At 45.1% G+C, this 18,596-nt stretch overlaps 1 protein-coding gene across 12 annotated transcripts in view; it reads left to right on the forward strand.

Moving 5' to 3' along the window:
* The window catches only part of LOC106607991 (syntaxin-binding protein 5), a 155,777-nt gene that overhangs the window by 100,226 nt on the left and 36,955 nt on the right, over window positions 1-18,596 (forward strand). For 11 of the 12 annotated variants that reach the window (XM_014205546.2, XM_014205551.2, XM_014205554.2 and 8 more), the window contains exons 6-7: window positions 3,762-3,825; window positions 5,025-5,108. In XM_014205546.2, the coding sequence (XP_014061021.1) occupies window positions 3,762-3,825; window positions 5,025-5,108 (148 nt within the window). The remainder of the gene's footprint in view (window positions 1-3,761; window positions 3,826-5,024; window positions 5,109-18,596) is intronic. The other variant, XM_014205553.2, reaches the window with a different exon arrangement.

Consider the following 18,596-nt stretch of genomic DNA (forward strand, 5'->3'; position numbering starts at 1 on the left):
GGTTGCATCACTGCATGGTAAGGCAATTGCTTGGCCTCCGACCGCAAGGCACTACAGAGGGTAGTGCATACGGCCCAGTACATCACTGGTGCTAAGCTGCCTGCCATCCAGGACCTCTAACCAGGCGGTGTCAAAGGAAGGCCCTAAAAATTGTCAAAGACACCATCCACCCCAGTCATAGAGTGTTCTCTCTACTACCGCATGGCAAGCAGTACCGAAGTGCCAAGTCTAGGACAAAAAGGCTTCTCAACAATTTTTACCCCCAAGCCATAAGACTCCTGAACAGGTAATCAAATGGCAACCCGTACTATTTGCATTGTGTGCCCCCCCAACCCCTCTTTTACGCTGCTGCTACTCTCTGTTTATCATATATGGACAGTCACTTTATCTATACATTCATGTACATATGTTCATACTACCTCAATTGGCCCGACCATCCAGTGCTCCCACACGTTGGCTAATCGGGCTATCTGCATTGTGTCCCGCAACCCACCACCCGCCAACCCCTCTTTTTACGCTACTGCTGCTCTCTGTTCATCATATATGCATAGTCACTTTAACCATATCTACATGTACATACTACCTCAATCAGCCTGACTAACCGGTGTCTGTATGTAGCCTCGCTACTTTTATAGCCTCGCTTCTGTATATACCCTCACTACTGTTTTTAACTATATTTTTACTGTTGTTTTTATTTCTTTACTTACCTATTGTTCACCTAATACCTTTTTTTGCACTATTGGTTAGTCTACACCTGTTGTATTCGGCGCACATGACAAATAAACTATGATTTGATTTGATGAAAGTCCCCCTCTCTGATGAGTCATACTGTGTGATGAAAGTCACCCTGTGTGATGAAAGTCACCCTGTCTGATGAATGTCACCCTCTCTGATGATAGTCACCCTGTCTGATGAAAGTCACCCTGTGTGATGAAAGTCACCCTGTCTGATGAAAGTCACCCTGTGTGATGAAAGTCACCCTGTCTGATGAAAGTTACCCCCCACGATTCTGATTTCCTCTTCCATCCCTATTTCTTTCTGTCCCTTCCCCCTCATTGTCACCATCTTTCTCTTACTCTCTTTTGTTAGCACATTGCGATACCTGTGCTTACATTATCCCACCTCCCCCTATACACATAAACAGGTAGTCCTGTTGGCATGTTCCTGGCTAAGGCCCCAGACTAAGGGCTGTTAATGCCATGTTGCCATAGGGGACATTTTCAGTGTGACTGTGTTTCCGCTGTTTCAGTATTGGATGCTTGTGTTGCCTGCAGATGCACCAGCTGTTCTAGTTTATGTGTGTGTGTGTGTGTGTGTGTGTGTGTGTGTGTGTGTGTGTGTGTGTGTGTGTGTGTGTGTGTGTGTGTGTGTGTGTGTGTGTGTGTGTGTGTGCGTGCGTGTGTGTGTGTGTGTGTGTGTGTGTGTGTGTGTGTGTGTGTGTGTGTGTGTGTGTGTGTGTGTGTGTGTTGATACTATACATTTGTGATACACACCACAGGACATGGTTGATGGTCTTTGATGGTGTTGTGTGATATCCGCTATGGGACATTGAGTTTGATGGCATATAGATAGATGGTAGGTGTTGTATTGCATATGTGATGAATTCAATATGACATTCAAATATATGGGCAGGTGTTATCCATTATGAGAGAAGTCTGTGTGTGGAATTCAGGCCTCTGCACCTTAGATAGATTACTTTCATTCACACACTCTTGCATAGGTGTGTGTGTGTGCTTGCCTCTATGTGGGTGCTGCATATTTTCAGGAGGCTGTCTGCACTCTGCACATCCTGGCTCTGTTTCCATGGTGATCCATTCTCCAAATCCTGTGTGTGTGTGTGCATGCGTGCACATGTGCGTGTGTGTGTGTGCAGCAGAGAATGGGTTGGTTTGTAAGTAACAGTGTGACAGTGGCGAGGGGGATTAGATAAATAAACAACTCCAGCTGCAGTAACACTGGGTTAATAACACTATCTGGTTAACACTGATAAATATAGACCCTGGCAACCATGGGTAACATCCCAATTCTCCATAGCCTCCTCTCCTCTCCCCTCCTCTCCTCTCCTCTCCTCTCCTCTCCTCTCCTCTCCTCTCCTCTCCTCTCCTCTCCTCTCCTCTCCTCTCCTCTCCTCTCCTCTCCTCTCCTCTCCTCTCCTCTCCTCTCCTCTCCTCTCCTCTCCTCTCCTCTCCTCTCCCTATCGCCTTTCCTTCATGACCCCAGTCATCCTCATCCTCTATGTTAGCCATGATGGCAGTCTTTGGCATGGGTGTAGAGGGGTTAGATTGATAGATGCTATTGTCACTGCCATGGGCAGAGAGACATGGAGAAAGAGAGGAGGACTGAGATAGAGATACGCACACACACACGCATGCGCACACACACACACACACATACACTACAGTACACACTCTCACAGGGGACTGAAAGCCATCCATCTCTCCCTTCAGTAAGCTCCTGTCTTTTAAAGAGGACTCTCAGGGCTTCAGCAGTTAGCCCTGTCCTTCCCATGTTTCAAATTAGCTTTGTTCCTTTAGCTGCTCTAAGCTCAAAGTGTATCTTCTCTCTCACTATACGCCTGAGCTATCTGTATAATGTGTGGGAACTCTAAACACATCTGTTGTATGTGACATCCCTTTGATGAGCCTGAGTGGAGTGTCTCTTTGATGAGCCTGAGTGGAGTGTCCCTTTGATGAGGCTGAGAGGAGTGTTCCTTTGATGAGGCTGAGAGGAGTGTCCCTTGGTTGAGGCTGAGGGGAGTGTCCCTTGGATGAGGCTGAGGGGAGTGTCCCTTTGATGAGGCTGAGAGGAGTGTCCCTTTGATGAGGCTGAGATGAGTGTCCCTTTGATGAGGCTGAGAGGAGTGTCCCTTTGATGAGGCTGAGGGGAGTGTCCCTTTGATGAGGCTGAGGGGATTGTCCCTTTGATGAGGCTGAGGGGAGTGTCCCTTTGATGAGGCTGAGGGGAGTGTCCCTTTGATGAGGCTGAGGGGAGTGTCCATTTGATGAGGCTGAGGGGTTGTCCCTTTGATGAGGCTGAGGGGAGTGTGCCTTTGATGAGGCTGAGAGGAGTGTCCCTTTGATGAGGCTGAGAGGAGTGTCCCTTTGATGAGGCTGAGGGGAGTGTCCCTTTGATGAGGCTGAGGGGAGTGTCCCTTTGATGAGGATGAGGGGATTGTCCCTTTGATGAGGCTGAGGGGAGTGTCCATTTGATGAGGCTGAGGGGAGTGTCCATTTGATGAGGCTGAGGGGATTGTCCCTTTGATGAGGCTGAGGGGGGTGTCCCTTTGATGAGGCTGAGGGGATTGTCCCTTTGATGAGGCTGAGGGGAGTGTGCCTTTGATGAGGCTGAGAGGAGTGTCCCTTTGATGAGGCTGAGAGGAGTGTCCCTTTGATGAGGCTGAGGGGAGTGTCCCTTTGATGAGGCTGAGGGGAGTGTCCCTTTGATGAGGATGAGGGGATTGTCCCTTTGATGAGGCTGAGGGGAGTGTCCATTTGATGAGGCTGAGGGGAGTGTCCATTTGATGAGGCTGAGGGGATTGTCCCTTTGATGAGGCTGAGGGGGGTGTCCCTTTGATGAGGCTGAGGGGAGTGTCCCTTTGATGAGGCTCACCTTTATTTTCTCTTTTCTTCTTTCTTTTTCTTTTTCTTTTTCTCTTTCTCTTTCTCTTTCTCTTTCTCTTTTCTTCTTTCTCTCTCTCTCTCTCTCTCTCTCTCTCTCTCTCTCTCTCTCTCTCTCTCTCTCTCTCTCTCTCTCTCTCTCAGATCCTCCAAGGCCCACCCAGGTCCTGTGGTCCACATAAGTGACAACCCCATGGATGAAGGAAAGGTATGGAGTGGCTCTCTGCCCAAATATTGTGTACATTACATGTGTGTATCTTTCCTTCGTGTTGTTGAAGAGTGTGGCATGCCCCTAATCCTTCTCTAAAGACCTCACACATCGCTCCATCTTTCAGGTCTGACACTTTACCTTTATCCTGCCATCTGTCCCTCCCTCCCTGCCTCTCTCTCTGGACGTAGGTTTAGCCTTTATGAAACATTAAAGCTGGCTGAATCATTATTTCTCTTTTATTTGAATACACAGATAATTGCTTTTAAATATGAATGACTTGTCCCAGCCACGGCTGTTCAGACGTTTATCTATCATTTATCAGTGTTTCAGGACTCGGGGTGCGAGAGGAGCTGAGTTCCAAAGAACAACATAAAAATATACAAGGAAAATAATTCCTTATCATTTGAATTTCAATGAAAGCATTCTCTCACAGAGAGGTTTAAAGGGCCGATGCTGCTGTTTTTTCAAAATCTCTATATCATATGATTTCTGGGTAACAATTAAGTACCTTACTGTGATTGTTTTTCAATTCAAATGGTCAAAAATTTACAAAAATAGCTTCATAAGCAAAGAGCCATTTCTCAAGCAATAATTTTGCTAGGACTGTCTGGGAGTGGTCTGAGTGGGGAGGGTAAACCTGAAAACTAGCTGTTATTGGAAGAGAGGTTTGGAACTCTCTTTCTTATTGGTCTATTAACTAATTTACCGCTTGGTGATGTCCCCAGGCAGGGCAAAACTCCATCCCACCAAAACAGGCTGAATTTTATGGAAGTTTAAACAACTCTTACGCTCAAAGGGCTTTATCATCATGTTAACAATTTCACAGTATTATTCCGAACTCATAGTGTGGAAATATATATAAAACATAGGCAATTCATGTTTTTGACTGCACTGGGCCTTTAAATAAATAGTCCATTGTTTGGGGTATTTTGATAATATCAACTTTAGGGGGCATGGTTTGGTTAACAATAGCCATGAAAGAATTTAACAAAATGCACTTTTATTTACTTGTTGTTAGTGTTTAGAACCAAGGTCAAAAGGTGATCAGATAAACTGTGTATCCTGTTTGTCTTCTATTTCATCCCACCATCCAACCGCAGGGTGCCATGGGAATGTTGAGCGTATTATTCCTTCTCTGATATGTCTGTCCTCACTGGGCCAAATCTCACTGGCTGTCTGTCAATTTTCCCTTCCAGCTTATCATTGGATATGAGGCTGGAATTGTGGTCTTGTGGGATCTGAAATCTAAGAAAGCAGACTACCGCTACACTTACGACGAGGTAGGCACCATCTCCCACAATGCCTTTCAGTACCTCTCTTCCTGTGATCTGGGGAATGCATGAAAATACAAAAAGAGAAATCAAATATTCATGAACTGCTTGATATAAATAGAATAATGTGTGTGTACTGTGTGTGTATACTGTGTGTATACTGTGTGTGTACTGTGTGTGTATACTGTGTGTGTACTGTGTGTATTCTGTGTGTGTGTATGTGTGTGTGCACTGTGTTTTCCATATGCATTGTTTGCCTTTGAGAGATGACATTAAAAAGGGTTTAGAGTCTGTGAAGGACTAGAGATGTAGACCAGGACTGTTTGGTGTTCGTTCTGTACCTGTACCCATACTGAGTTACTGTAAGGTTCTGTATTTATTTTCTTAGTCAACCTTTTGTTCTGTTTCGTTGTATTCTTGAACGTAGACCTGTCTTTCATTTTTGTTCATTGATTTCACCTGTGTTAGTTACTCACCTGGTCTCATCAGCTCCTTATTTAGTTCAGTTCATTCTGTTTGTGCCTTTGTGAAGTATTGTTCGTTTTGACTTTACTAAGCCTTTTCCTAGCTCGTTTGTGAGAACCAGTTATAGCCTTCAGTCCTAGTTTTGATTCACCTGCCTGTTTGCCTTCCTGTGTATGACCATTGCCTGCCTGTGACCACGATTCCTGCCTTCTGCGAAGGGGAAATAAACACCTGACGCTCTCTGCGCGTGAATCTATACCTTTTTCTCCCTGAGTATTCAGTACAGAATACCTCACCTAATAACAGAACGGATTCAGTGGCGCTACAGTGGCGCCTAACCCAGCAAGAGGAGCATATGGAGGAAATCTGCCATCTTTTCCGCCAGCCTATCCCTACTCCTCCGATGCCAGGTATCGTAACCCATAGCCCTTCATTCCTATCCATGCCTGGAAAATATGACAGTTCACCTGGGAAATGTCAGGGATTTCTGATGCAATGCAGCAAATACATTGAGCACAACCCCACTAACTTCGCCACCAACAAGCGCAGGGTGGATTTTTGTCTCTACTCACAGGCAAAATTGGATCTGAGACCCATTTCCACACCCTCTTCAAAGAGGTATTCGATCACTCTCCTTCTGGTCGTCCTATAGGAGACCTCCTCATAGAACTTCAACAAGGACGCAATTCAGCTGCCGAGTATGCCCTTGAGTTCCGCACCATGGCTGCAGGGAGTGGATGGAGTGAGGCTGTTTTACTTACCATCTACCGGAGAGGGCTCAACAGGGAATTTCAGGCAGAGCTGGCCTGTAGAGGTGACCTTCAGGATTTAAATCAATACAGTCGTATGTCCAACTCCATCGACCACCTCATCGCCGACCGCCGAAGAACTCTGCCACCCAGGAACCCGGAACCTTCCCTTTCCATGATGCCGTCATCCCGTCCGAGTCTTCCAGAGCCCATGCAGTTGGGCCATGTTCCTTTCCAGTGTATCGAACGTCAAAGGCGGATCCAAGAAGGGCTCTGCCTGTACTGTAGAGGTAAAGATTATCTACTCAGCCATTGCCCTGTTCACCCCCCACGGAGAGATGAGAAGGGTCCCTCTGCTGCCATGCAGGTAGGCGTGTCTTTATTTCTAAATACCTCCCAGAAGCAATTCTCCACCCCAGAATTGATAACCGTGAAGGCGGTTACTAAGTACGTAGAGGGTTTGATAGATTCGGGAGCAGCAGGTAATCCATCACCAGCTAGTACAAGAGCTTGACATTGATCTAACACCTGTCACCCCTTCCTTAAGGATTAACACCCTGGATGGGCAACCATTGGGCACGGGCTTCATTATGCACCTGACACAGAGCGTCACCCTCCAGATTGGAGTCTTCCACACCGAAACCATTCAACTCATGGAACTCTCATCCCCCAAATAGCCACTCATCCTTGGACACCCCTGGCTTTGTCATCACGACCCTGCCATCTCGTGGCGACAAGGTGAACTACTGTCCTGGTCTTCTACCTGCTTCACCAGTTATCTCAACCTACCCCTGCAGAGCCACCACCATTGGACTCTGCCTCTGCAGTGCCACCCACCATACCATCTGAATACGCCCAGTACAGCAATGTCTTCAGCAAAATCAAGGCCACCACATCGCCCAGGGGACTGTGCTATTGACTTACTCCCTGGAGTGTCCCCACCGAAGGGCTGTGTTTTCCCCCTATCTATCCTGGAAAATGAGGCAATGGAGAACTACATTGATAACACTCAAACGGTTTAATTCATTCTTCTTCCCTGGCTGCGTCCAGCTTCTTCGTTGGAAAGGAGGACAGTGGTCTCCGTCCATGTATTGATTACCGTTCCCTGAATGACGTCACGGTCACGAACCGTTTCCCCATTCCTCTGATCCCAGCGACCCTTGAACAAGAGGGCCGCACCAACATCTATACAAAACTTGACCTGCGAAGTACATATAACCCTGCCGTCTTCCAATCCTTTGTGAACAAGGTTTTCCAGGATATGATCAACTGCTTTCTCATTGTCTACATTGATGACATCCTGATTTACTCTCACTTCCTTAATTAAGGAACACATACAGCATGTGCAAAATGTTCTTCAATGGCTCCTTGATCATAACGTTTATGTGAAGACTGAAAAGAGCACCTTCCATGTAAACTTCCTCAGTTTCATACTGACACCTGGAGGGGTCAGCATGGATGAGAACAAAGTCACCACTGTCAGTTACATGCCCAAACCCACCACCGTTAACGAACTCCAACATTTCATTGGGTTCTCCAACTACTATCACCGGTTCATTCGGAACTTCAGTTCTACTGCCGCTCCCCTCACTGCCCTTACCAGCCAAAAGACCCGGACCCGTCAATGGACTGATACCGCCGTGGCTGCTTTCAACAACTTGAAACACCTCTTCACCTCAGCTCCTGTCCTTCACCAACCTAATCCGACCCTTCCTTTCACCCTGGAGGTGGATGCCTTAAGTAGGAGCCATACTCTCTCAGCGGGTGGGAACACCTCCAAAATCACATCCCTGTGCCTTCTTCTCCAGAAAATTATCCTCCACTGAGAGGAATTACGATGTGGGGAACAGAGAACTCCTCGCCATAAAGCTGGCCCTCGGAGTGGCGCCACTGGTTGGAGGGCGCACAACATCCCTTTCTCGTCCTAACAGATCATCGTAATTTGGAATATATCAGAGGGGCCAAAAGGTTAACCTCTCTAGGGTCGGTGGGACGAAATCGTCCCACCTACGTAACAGCCAGTGGAATCCTGTGGCGCGTTATTCAAATACCTTAGAAATGCTATTACTTCAATTTCTCAAACATATGACTATTTTACACCATTTTAAAGACAAGACTCTCGTTAATCTAACCACACTGTCCGATTTCAAAAAGGCTTTACCCACGAAAGCAAAACATTAGATTATGTCAGCAGAGTACCCAGCCAGAAATAATCAGACACCCATTTTTCAAGCTAGCATATAATGTCACATAAACCCAAACCACAGCTAAATGCAGCACTAACCTTTGATCTTCATCAGATGACACACCTAGGACATTATGTTATACAATACATGCATGTTTTGTTCAATCAAGTTCATATTTATATAAAAAACCAGCTTTTTACATTAGCATGTGACGTTCAGAACTAGCATACGCCCCGCAAACTTCCGGTGAATTTACTAAATTACTCACGATAAACGTTCACAAAAAACAACAATTATTTTAAGAATTATAGATACAGAACTCCTCTATGGACTCGCTATGTCCGATTTTAAAATAGCTTTTCGGTGAAAGCACATTTTGCAATATTCTAAGTAGATATCACGGGCTAGATATTTAGACACCCACCAAGTTTAGCCCTCACCAAAGTCAGATTTACTATAAGAAAAATGTTATTACCTTTGCTGTTCTTCGTCAGAATGCACTCCCAGGACTTCTACTTCAATAACAAATGTTGGTTTGGTTCAAAATAATCCATAGTTATGTTCAAATATCCTCTGTTTTGTTCGTGCATTCAAGACACTATCCGAAGTGTAAAGAAGGGTGACGCGCACGATGCGTTTCGTGACAAAAAAATTCTAAATATTCCATTACCGTACTTCGAAGCATGTCAACCGCTGTTTAAAATCAATTTTTATGCCATTTTTCTCGTAAAAAGCGATAATATTCCGACCGGGAAAGCGTGTTTACGTTCAAAGAGAGAGAAAATAAAAACATGGGGTCGCCTCGTGCACGCGCCTCAGTCTGATTGTCCTCTGATAGACCACTTACCAAAGGCGCTAATGTTTTTCAGCCAGGGGCTGGAATTACATCATTCAGCTTTTTCCCGGGTTCTGAGAGCCGATGGGAGCCGTAGGAAGTGTCACGTTACAGCAAAGATCCTCAGTTTTCAATAAAGAGAGTCAAGAAGAACAAGAACTTGTCAGACAGGCCACTTCCTGTAAGGAATCTTCTCAGGTTTTTGCCTGCCATATGAGTTATGTTATACTCACAGACACCATTCAAACAGTTTTAGAAACGTTAGGGTGTTTTCTATCCAAAGCCAATAATTATATGCATATTCTAGTTTCTGGGCAGTAGTAATAACCAGATTAAATCGGGTACGTTTTTTATCCGGCCGTGTAAATACTGCCCCCTAGCCCTAACAGGTTAACCTCTCTAGGCTAGGCGGGACGAATTCATCCCACCTACGTAACAGCAACTGCTATCCTGTGGCGCGATTTTCAAAACCTTAAAAATCCTATTACTTCAATTTCTCAAACATATTACTATTTTACAGCCATTTAAAGACAAGACTCTCGTTAATCTAACCACACTGTCCGATTTCAAAAAGGCTTTACAACGAAAGCAAAACATTAGATTATGTCAGCAGAGTACCAAGCCAGAAATAATCAGACACCCATTTTTCAAGCCAGCATATAATGTCACCAAAACCCAGAAGACAGCTAAATGCAGCACTCACCTTTGATGATCTTCATCAGATGACAACCCTAGGACATTATGTTATACAATACATGCATGTTTTGTTCAATCAAGGTCATATTTATATCAAAAAACAGCTTTTTACATTAGCATGTGACGTTCAGAACTAGCATACCCCCCGCAAACTTCCGGGGAATTCGCTAACATTTTACTAAATTACTCACGATAAACGTTCACAAAAAGCATAACAATTATTTTAAGAATTATAGATACAGACCTCCTCTATGCACTCGATATGTCCGATTTTAAAATAGCTTTTTGGTGAAAGCACATTTTGCAATATTCTAAGTACATAGCCCAGGCATCACGGGCTCGCTATTTAGACACCCGGCAAGTTTAGCACTCACCATAATCATATTTACTATTATAAAAATGTCATTACCTTTTGTTGTCTTCGTCAGAATACACACCCAGGACAGCTACTTCAATAACAAATGTTGGTTTGGTCCAAAATAATCCATCGTTATATCCGAATAGCGGCGTTTTGTTCGAATGCGTTCCAGACACTATCCGAAATAGTAAAGAAGTGTCACGCGCTTGGCGCAATTCGTGACAATAAAATTCTAAGTATTCCATTACCGTACTTCGAAGCATGTCAACCGCTGTTTAAAATCAATTTTTACGACATTTTTCTCGTAGAAAAGCGATAATATTCCGACAGGGAATCTCCTTTTCGGCAAACAGAGGAAAAAAATCCCAAAGGCGGGGGCGGTCGGGGTCACGCGCATAAGCTAGTGTCTCTTGATGGGCCACTTGAGAAAGGCGATAATGTGTTTCAGCCTGGGGCTGGAATGACGACATTCTGTTTTTTCCCGGGCTCTGAGCGCCTATGGACGACGTGGGAAGTGTCACGTTAGAGCAGAGATCCTTAGTAAATGATAGAGATGGAAAAGAAGTTCAACAAATGGTCAGACAGGCCACTTCCTGTAAAGGAATCTCTCAGGTTTTGACCTGCCATTTGAGTTCTGTTATACTCACAGACACCATTCAAACAGTTTTAGAAAATTTAGGGTGTTTTCTATCCATATGTAATAAGTATATGCATATTCTAGTTACTGAGTAGGAGTGGTAACCAGATTAAATCGGGTATGTTTTTTATCCAGCCGTGTCAATGCTGCCCCCTAGCCCTAACAGGTTAAACTCCAGACAAGCCCACTGGGCTCTTCACATGCTTCCATTTTCATGTTACTTTCATCCCTGGAAGAAAAACGTAAAAGCTGATGCTCTCTCCTGCCAGTTTGACCTTCTGACCGGTAACTCAGACCGTACACCCATTCTTCCTTCCTCTTGCATTATGGGACCGGTACAGTGGGAGGTTCACTCTGCCATACAAGAAGCTCTGACCCGGCTCCTCCTGAGACACCAGCTGGGAGGAGTTACGTACCAGCAGCTGTTAGACCCCAACTGATGCAATGGTGTCACACGTCCTTGGGGTCAGGACATCCGGGCATTACACGAACCACCAAACTTCTAGCCCGTAAGTTCTGGCTGTCCTCACTGGCATCTGACGTAAGGGATTACTTAACTCCTGTCCAGTCTGTGCCCAAACTAAAAGCCCTCCATCTCCCTTCCGGTAAGCTTCAACATTTGCCAATCCCTCAGACCCTGGTCCCACGTAGCTGTTGACTTCATCACTGACCTTCCTGAATCCTCTGGTAACGCCACCATCCTTGTCATACTAGACCGTTTAAAAAAAATGTGTCGTCTGGTTCCTCTTCCTCATTTACCTAACGCCATGGAATTGGCTGAGTGTATGTTCCAGCAGGTGTTCCGTCTGTATGGGATTCCGGAGAACATCATCTCTGACCGCGAGCCCGAGTTTGTCTCCCGGGTGTGGTGAGCCTTCTGTGACTGACTGAGGGTCGCCCTCAGCCTCTCCTCTCGGCACCACCGCCAACAATGTTCTGCCTCTCCACATGACTGGAGTCGGTATGTGGCCTGGGCCGAATACACTCAGAACTCACTCATGCATTCATCCCGCCACCTTACTCCATTTCAGTGTCTACTTTGTTACCAACCCCCTATGTTTCCCTGGGAGGCGGAGCCTGGTACTGTCCCAGCTGTCGACGACTGGTTTCGGTGTAGTGAGCGGGTATGGGAGAACGCTCACTGGCATCTGCAGGAAGCCTCTAATACCCAGAAATGCTTTGCCGACAGATGCCGCCGACCTACGCCACTCTTTCACCCCGGACAGCGTGTGTGGCTCTCTACCAGAGACATCCACCTCCCTGCAAAAAATTCTGTCCTCACTTCATTGACCCCTTCAAGATAACCCATTGCATCAACCCTGTCACATACTGCCTCGTTACCCCCATCAGTGTAAAATCTCCTCATCCTTCCATGTGTCTCTGTTAAAACCGGTCCTCTTCATCCTTCAGTCTCAACCCGCAGTGCGCCCCCACTGTTGGACGTCGGAGGGGAACCTGCCTTCACATTCAGGCCATCCTTGATTCCAAATGCCTGAGAGGTTGCATCTAATATCTGGTGGACTGGGAAGGTTAATGGCCTGAAGACCGGTCCTGGGTCCTCGACCAGGACATCCACGACCCAGAGATGATTCAGGCATTCCACGGTAACCGTCCGGATTGTCCCACTCCCCGACCTTGGGGTCGACCCCCGAACAGACCCACTGGACATCAGCCTCGACGCAGAACGTCGGGTCAGTCCACGACCTTGTCGAACCAGCCTGCCGGACCTCGCAGTCGCCTCTACTCCCCCGTCCACGTCCTCCATCCTCTGGTGCCGTTGGGTCGTCAGGAACCTCCCAGGGGGGATGTTCTGTATTTATTTTCTTAGTCAATCTTGTATTCTTGAACGTAGTCCTCTTTCTTTGTGTTCTTGTACGTAGCCCTGTCTTTCATTTTTGTTCATTGATTTCACCTGTGTTAGTTACTCACCTGGTCTCATCAGATCCTTATTTAGTTCAGTTCATTCTGTTTGTACCTTTTGTGAGGTATTGTTTGTTTTGACTTTACTAAGCCTTTTCCTAGCTCGTTTTGTGAGAACCAGTTATAGCCTTCAGTCCTAGTTTTGATTCACCTGCCTGTGTATGACCATTGCTTGCCTGTGACCATGAATCCTGCCTTCTGTGAAGGCAAAATAAACACCCGCTGCTCTATGCGCATGAATCTACACCTTTTTCTCCCTGAGTATTCATTACAGTTACAATAGTTTGGAACCCAATCCTACAGTGTGTAGTCTCACAGAACCACGGCTGTCCTGCTGTCTTGCCTGTGGACCTCAATTTCTAGAGCATCGGCCATTTGTGTTTACTTGTTTTCCCAAGCCAACATCCTTTTCTAACAAAAAAAATGCTAATAAAAAAACAAACATCACATAATGACTTGTTATCCCCAGCCTCATAATACCCAGTTAAGAACGAGTCAGAAACCCTGGTGCCAAACAGATCGAGTAGCTTTAAAAAGACACATGCAGAGTCAGGCTTACAGTAATGAGTTTATGTTAACACCCGTGCTACCATTCACCTCATTTACAATGTGACAACACAAGGACAACATGGCCCTGTGGTGACTCTCCCTGATGAATAGGATGCTCCCTCTTTCTTGTGCATTTTCTCTCACTCTCCCCTGGGTGAGATGATATCTCTCTCTCTCTGCTCCTCCCTGGTCCAAAGGCTTATGTAGTGAATCTCCTTGGCAGCTATGTTCTCTCCTCTCAACCCTGTAACACCTCCCCAGAGACCTACTTCTCTACACCGCTGCTGCTTCAGTACTCTGGAGCTCATGAACACTGGGGAAAACAGCATTGTATTCACATCACTGCCATGCTCTGGCATTACAGCTAATGTTCTGCTGTCATCACTTGTCACTAATAACTGATTCAGGGTCAGACCTATGATCGTCAGTCTAAACCTGAGGTATTAAGAGCTGAACCAGTTTTGAAGGGCATATAGCCATGTTTGTTCAGTAATGTATCACTGATTCTGGATCAGCAATAGTTGTCCCAGTCTTAACTTTAGCGGTGAAGAACTAAACAAAGCTGGCCTCTAACCAGTTTTAAAGGGCGTAGAATAGCATTCGATTCTGTAGAATAGACTATGGGGAGATTTAATTATGATAACTCTGGATTCCTAGATGGGGCTCTGGCCAACACATTAAGTAATGATTAAAATGCTAAGTATATACTTATACCAGGATAGATGTGTAGGCTTTTCTGATGGCGCTGCAAGTTTCTGAAAGCCGGGCTGGATGTATATACTGGATCATGGTACTGTATCAGTGGTTTTGCTGCGTAGACTGGGCGTGATGACAAAGGACGTTTTGGCATCGTTATGGCTGGCAGAAGGGCAGGGTCTGGAGTTCCTCGGACTTCAAACTCTAAGTTGTGAGGAAACAGTATTTTGGGGAAAAATGTTCTAATTGCAGGAAGCTATCTCTGTCACTGTCAGGGGAAGGGCCAGCGGTCACCTGGCGCTTAGAGCGTAGTGTATAGAGCGAATGGTAATAGAGCATAGGACATAGGGAATAGGACATAGGGAATGGGGTATAGGACATAGGGAATAGGACAGGGAAAAGAGTATAGGACAAAGAGAATAGAGTATAGGGGATAGGGTGTAGGACATCGAGCATGGGGAATAGGGTATAGGACATTGAGAATGGGGTATAGGACATAGGGAATAGGGTATAGGACATAGGGAATAGGGTATAGGACATCGAGAATAGGGTATAGGACATAGGGAATAGAGGTGGAGGACACTGGCTGTAGCCTTGTCCTCAAGTTTCTCTAGTCGTTTTAGGACATCTTATACACCCTCACTAATTACAGGAAACACTGTCTATTTTTGTCACACCTAACCACAGTATGTATGTATTCCAACCCTCACAAACAATTGACAGCATTCCTTCTCCCATTGTGTCTCTCTCCCAGTGTTTTTCCTGTTCATGGCTCAGTGCTATCTCTGCAGGTGCCGTCACTGTGAGCACCAGAGAGAAGATGGAGAAGAAGAGAGCATCAGTCACCTCAGCTCTGCGTTGTCTGACTAAATGCCCCATCCTTCTCCTACTGATGAATAGCCTGCCTACACTGGAGCCTGTTTCAGATTTCTATATCTCTCTCTTTTCTCTCTCACTCTCCATCTTTCCTGCTCCTTCTTTCATTTTGTCATTCTCTCCCTCTTAACACCCCTCTCTCAGTTCACCACCTCCCTCCCACCCTCCCTCCCTCTCTAGCTGAATAAATACAAGTAGGTGTGAGGGGAGAAACACACACCTCCACACACACACACACACACACACACACACACACACACACACACACACTTGAAAGGCTGTTATAGCAGTGGAATTGGAATAATCATGGCAGCGTTAGAGATCACCCTATGTATTTGTGTATGTGCACTCAACAGAAAACCAAAACACTTTCTCATACTCGAGCCAATGTGATGACTTTCCAGATAGTGTTTATATTGGCTCAAATCTTAAGCTATGCTGAACGAAACTATAAAAGCAACATGCAACAATTTCAACAATTTTACTGAGTTACAGTTCATATAAGGAAATCAGTCAATTGAAATAAATTCATTACGGCCTAATCTACGGATTTCACATGACTGGGAATACAGATATGCATCTGTTAGTCACAGATACCTTTAAAAAAAAAGTAGGGGCGTGGATCAGAACACCTGTCAGTATCTGGTGTGACCACCATTTGCCTCCTTCGCATACAGTAGAGTTGATCAGGCTGTTGATTGTGGCTTGTGGAATGTTGTGACAATCCTCTTTAATGGCTGTGCGAAGTTGCTGGATATTGGCGAGAACTGGAGGCAGCTTATGCTCGCTAACAGGGATATAAACAAATTTGTTCACTTTTTGTGAGTATGGAATATTTCCGGGATCTTTTATTTCAGCTCATGAAATATGGGACCAACACTTTACATGTTGCTTTATATTTTTGTTCAGTATATATGCAATTCACATTGCACCTATTGAATGGAATACACTGAGACATATAAAAAGCATAAACTATTTCTAGTAGCCAGACACCATTCATTCATTCATTCATTCATTCATTCATTCATTCATTCATTCAGCAATTCGTTGTGCTAATGGGACACTTGACAGAAGTGGTATTATCTCCATTAGCAACAGGAATGGCCACGTATATTAGCTCTAGCTCCATACCGGGGATGGGCAATATTGATGGGGGTGGGGGCCACAAAAAATGTGAAATCATCGTCAGGGGCCGCAGTGGCTCGCGGGTCTGCTTTTCCCACATCCATACCCACACATACAGTTAGAGCTGGCCCCAGCCTTTTGGGGGCCCTAAGTGAAATGTTGTTGGGGGACCCCTCCACCGTGCAAGTAAAACATTCTTGACAGCGGGGAGAAACATTTTAAGTTTTAAAGCACATTTTCTGTAACTCTACTCAATTTGCCATAGGGTGGAGAGAAATGTTTCGGTTTTGAATATATTATCTGAGTGAGAGTTACTAACAAAACGTTACTAACAAAATCAATGGGTCGAGAAAAGCGAGATGGCAAATCGGATTGTGTCCTTCACCTGGCACTGTGAGAGGAGTGTTTGACACACATTTGAGGTCTGGACAGGTCCTGTCACTGTTGGAACATGACAAGGCTGGGTTTCCCAAAAGCATAGTAGCACTAAGATCATCTTCATTTCATTGAATCTAAATGGACGAAGGATGATGTTAGTGATACGATGCTTTTGTGAAACCCAGCCCAGGTCTTCCTCTCAGTACTCTAGAGCTGGAGTCTCACAGAGACAGGTACTCAAAACCAATGTACACTAACACAATGCAACCTCCATCACAGAGCATCTAACACACACTATTATAGGACATCCCCCATCATAGAGCATCTAACACACACTATTATAGGACAACCCCATTCACAGAGCACACTATTATAGGACAACCCCCATCACAGAGCATCTAACACACACTATTATAGGACAACCCCCATCACAGAGCATCTAACACACACTATTATAGGACAACCCCCATCACAGAGCATCTAACACACACTATTATAGGACAAACGGCAAGATCTGTAATACACACTGACACACACTGTTATAGGCTTTTAACAGACCTCTACCTGTCAATATCTGTCTTTCTGAAGGGCTCTTTATCTGTTGACATTTACAGTATGTACATGTCCTGTCCTGTGGAGTAGCATTGATTTGTCAACAGTTTCTCTTCTGTTAGTACGTTTGTTTGTTTGTTTGTTTGTGTTTATGTACTGTGGCTGAACTTTAGTGAGGGTAAGGGAGTGTGACTAAGGATGTCTGGGAGGACGACACACTGCTGTCGTTACATAGATGCCCAGTCTGTCTCACACTGTAATAGGAGGAATGCACTCTAATTAGGCCCAACTGTCTCTCTCTATGTGTGTCTATATCTGTGTCTGTGTCTTTGTCTATGTTTGTTTCTGTGTGTGTGTGTGTGTTTCTGTGGGTGTGTTTATGTGTTTGTTCATGTGTGTGTGTGTGTTTCTGTGTGTGTGTTTCTGTGAGTGTGTTTCTATGTGTGTGTTTGTGTGTGTGTGTGTGTTTCTGTGTGTGTGCGTTTCTGTGCGTGTGCGTTTCTGTGTGTGTTTCTCTGTGTGTGTTTCTCTGTGTGTGTGTGTGTGTGTGTGTGTGTGTGTGTGTGTGTGTGTGTGTGTGTGTGTGTGTGTGTGTGTGTGTGTGTGTGTGTGTGTGTGTGTGTGTGTGTGTGTGTGTTTCTGTGTGTATGTTTCTGTGTGTGTGTGTTTCTGTGTGTGTGTTTCTGTGTGTGTGTTTCTGTGTGAGTGTTTCTGTGTGTGTGTGTTTCTGTGTGTGTGTTTCTCTGTGTGTGTCGTTCTCTTTCTGTGTTTGTCTCTTTCTTCCCCCCCTCTCTCTCTATACAGTATATATAGAGTGATTTGTTCATTGAGTGTACAAAACATTAGGTACACCTTCCAAATACACCTTCCTAATATATTTTCCCCTCAATTCGTCGAGGCATGGACTCTACAAGATGTCTAAAGCATTCCACAGGGATGCTGGCCCATGTTGACTCCAATGCTTCCCACAGTTGTGTTAAGTTGGCTGGATGTCCTTTGAGTGGTGGTCCATTCTTGATACACTCGGGAAACTGTTGACCATGAAAAATCCAGCAGCGTTGCAGTTCTTGACACACTTAAATTGGTGCGCCTGACACCTAAGTCTTTTGTCTTGCCCATTCAGCCTCTGAATGGCACACATACACAATCCATGTCTTAATTGTCTCAAGGCTTAAAAATCCTTCTTTAACCTGTCTCCTCTCCTTCATCTACACTGATTGAAGTGGATTTAACAAGTGACATCAATAAGGCATCAATATTTCTATAGCCTGTTGAAGTGACGCACTGTGTGCGGTTACATTCACCTTAAAATGCTTGAGCTGAGAAATGTTTTCTAAGTATTTCAATATTGGCGCGAGTGTGTATGTGTGCGTCCGTGCTAGTGGGTGTGTTTTAACCTAATGAGTTTTAATAATGAGCCATAAGACAGTAGTAAGCCGGTCTGATCTTTCCGGAGTGCTTTAATAACGATGAAG

The sequence above is a fragment of the Salmo salar genome, chromosome ssa06, assembly GCF_905237065.1.
Source record: "Salmo salar chromosome ssa06, Ssal_v3.1, whole genome shotgun sequence".
Lineage (NCBI taxonomy): Eukaryota > Metazoa > Chordata > Actinopteri > Salmoniformes > Salmonidae > Salmo > Salmo salar.